Source organism: Diorhabda sublineata, chromosome 2 (genome assembly GCF_026230105.1).
Source record: "Diorhabda sublineata isolate icDioSubl1.1 chromosome 2, icDioSubl1.1, whole genome shotgun sequence".
NCBI classification, from domain to species: Eukaryota; Metazoa; Arthropoda; class Insecta; order Coleoptera; family Chrysomelidae; genus Diorhabda; species Diorhabda sublineata.
Genome location: NC_079475.1, coordinates 42,493,139 through 42,495,975, shown reverse-complemented (window position 1 = coordinate 42,495,975; position 2,837 = coordinate 42,493,139). Strand labels below are relative to the sequence as shown.

The window sequence follows — 2,837 nt, the reverse complement described above, 5'->3', positions numbered from 1 at the left end:
TTTCTTTCATTTCAAACTATCCTATAAAAATTATTTTGAGCGTTATTCCTGATTGCTCTATTCATTTTGATGCACAAAAATCATATATACCAATGTGATTAACTAATAATCACAAAGAAAATACCTCTATTTCTATTAAGTTTATCTATGATCGAGGTGATCCCTGATTGGTTGAAAATATACTGGTTAATAGTAGGAACAAATTCCATTGTATGCATCTAGACAACCACGGTCACAAAATTTGTTAATTAAAAAGGCAACGTTGCCAAGTTTTTATCGGTATTTTGTGTTATAGATTCGAAATTAATATATTGCAAAGGAAAAATAATTGTTGAATTTGTCTGTCTGATTACTTTATTGTGGTTTATTTTCAATTAATATCAAACGTGGTTTTATTAAAATTTACATCACAAAGCTTTGTTAAGGATAGATAAAATTTGGAAAACACTACAAATTTCTTCATTGGAGCGAACGTGGCAACATTGTAAGAATACTAAAAAATTGTGATGTGTGTTATCTAATCAATAAAATCGTTTACATGGGGAAAGGTAGAATAGAAAAAAAAACAAGATGTTTTTAGAAATTTTATTACATAAAAATAACAATAAGACTAGACGTAGAACAAAAATAAATAAATCGAAATACAAAAATATATAGTAGTAGGTACGTTCTGCAGTTTTAAAATTTCATATTTCAATGATAAAAATTACTTATCGTATGCACACTGAATATATTTTAATACATAATTGGCGTGTCTACAGGGTGATTTGTAAATGGAGAATATGGAAAAATAATTATATATTTTAAGCACAACACTGTCAGTATAAATCTAATGCAAAGTATACTGAAACTTTTCTTTATCCCCTTGTAATACTAAAGGATTCATGTAAAAGTAAATTTAAGTATGAAGATCGACGATTTAGGTCCAAACAAGGCTTGTAGAATTACCCCAGTTAATAATTTGGGTAATTCTCTAAAGCCAAAATACGGGGGGATTTCGATAGTAATTTTATTTGAATTAAAAGTAAATAAATGTCATAAGATCAAAACTTATTTTTATTCTCATTTTGTCGATTTTTCGACACATGATTTCAATTTTTTTCCTCAAATTCCAAACATAAAAGTTACAATTTAAAACTTTGATTTAATTAAAAAAACAATTTTCATGAAACCGTCGCATCACTGAGATAAATTATCGACTATATTTTATAACCTTGTATAAAAGGTATACCGGTACCGACTTTTTCTTGATAATCACAGTAATTTTGCCCAAAGAAATTCAATAAAGTTATTTCTTCTATTTCTATCCTTGATTTGAAGAAGTACCAGCTTACCAGAGCGTAAACCGGTGTACAAACCGGATTCAAAAGTAAAATCTATAAAAAAACATCCAATTCAAACATTTCCATAACTCAAATGGTCATTAAAAACACAAACCTGGGTACCAATCGACCAATAAAACCACCCCACATAACTAGGATGTCTAAACCAACTATAAACTCCATACGTAACTAAAGTATGGTTACTAAACTTTTCACATTGCACCTGTATAATAAAAAATATAAATTTTTCAATGATTTTCTAAAGAAAAAAAATCTACTACCAAATGATTGAAGTTTGATCCAGCAGTCAACATTGCAGTTTTTCTTAGTAATTCCCCCAGAACGCATATACCCAAACCAATATTTGATAACCAATAAATTTGCTTCAACCCTAAAAAATTCATAAAATCCCACTAAACTATTGAAAAAAAATCGAGTACTAACCTGGAAAAAAGTAACACTGGAGGAAAAATTCTAGCCAAGAAGAAAGTGCAGCTGCTATATATTGAGGACTGTGGTTGAGGACAAAGGAATCGGTAGATACAAATTTCGGTTGGACTAAACCTATAGCAATAAACTCGCTAAAATGGAAGAACGCCATCACACACATATAACCCCCAAATATTTTGATATGAGGAGGGGCAACTAGCCTTACAAACACTCCTAAGGCAAATAAATATCCTAAGAAGCTTGCTCTAACAGCAATCTAAAAATAAATTTACACATATCAAACTAATATGTTCGAATTTCAATTTATACCTCACCTGAAATGGAAAATATCCTTTAAAGAATACTTTAACGATAATGCTAAGTATTACAGCAGTGGATGAAAACACTAACCCATTGATCCAAATATTTATTAAATTATAGTATATCTGTATAAATCCGACTAGTCCTGCCAAAACTAATGATAAAAAGAAAGCTTTGAGACCTATTTGAACTTGAATGCAGATCATAGTTACGTATTTACATAAAAAAATAGCTTTGAATTTAATATATCTGCAGAAAGGAAGCCTCTGGATACTGGAATATTATACTGTAGTGGTAAATCACATTGATTTCGTGCTATTTTTGATTAGAGTTGTTTTTAAAACGATATTTATTGAATGATTGCGCCATTAGGTAAACATTATGGGTAACTAAAATAAGAAATGATACACAAACAAATAACTCACTGACGTTTACGTCAAATGTCAAGTACTTTTCCTCGAAGTTATTCAGCCAGGAGTAGTTCAAACGAAATAATTTACATTTCTTTGGGATATATTACACTGATTAGTACTTTTTAATAAATAATTTTATTTAAAATGTTCATTTTGTTCAAATTAACTAGCAATAAATACGATTATTAGATATTAATGGTGTAAGTCATTTGTCAAAATGGTTAAAACGATAGACGACCCATTATTCTATGACGTTTTAGTGTTCGAATCAAATGAAATGAACAGAGCTGGTGATACGAGGTGTAGTCAAAAGGAATAAAAATTAGAAAGTGTTGTTACGAGGTGTACCAAA

At 29.4% G+C, this 2,837-nt stretch overlaps 1 protein-coding gene across 1 annotated transcript; it reads right to left on the bottom strand.

The window, feature by feature from the left end:
• Nucleotides 1–571: 571 nt before the first annotated feature.
• On the bottom strand, nt 572–2,598 carry LOC130453267 (protein-S-isoprenylcysteine O-methyltransferase). Its single transcript, XM_056792906.1, has 5 exons — nt 2,087–2,598; nt 1,767–2,028; nt 1,604–1,713; nt 1,438–1,545; nt 572–1,376 (listed from the first exon to the last, which is right to left on the bottom strand). The coding sequence occupies exons 1-5, from the start codon at nt 2,276–2,278 to the stop codon at nt 1,200–1,202; spliced, it is 849 nt and encodes a 282-aa protein (XP_056648884.1). The 5' UTR covers nt 2,279–2,598; the 3' UTR covers nt 572–1,199.
• Nucleotides 2,599–2,837: the final 239 nt, after the last annotated feature.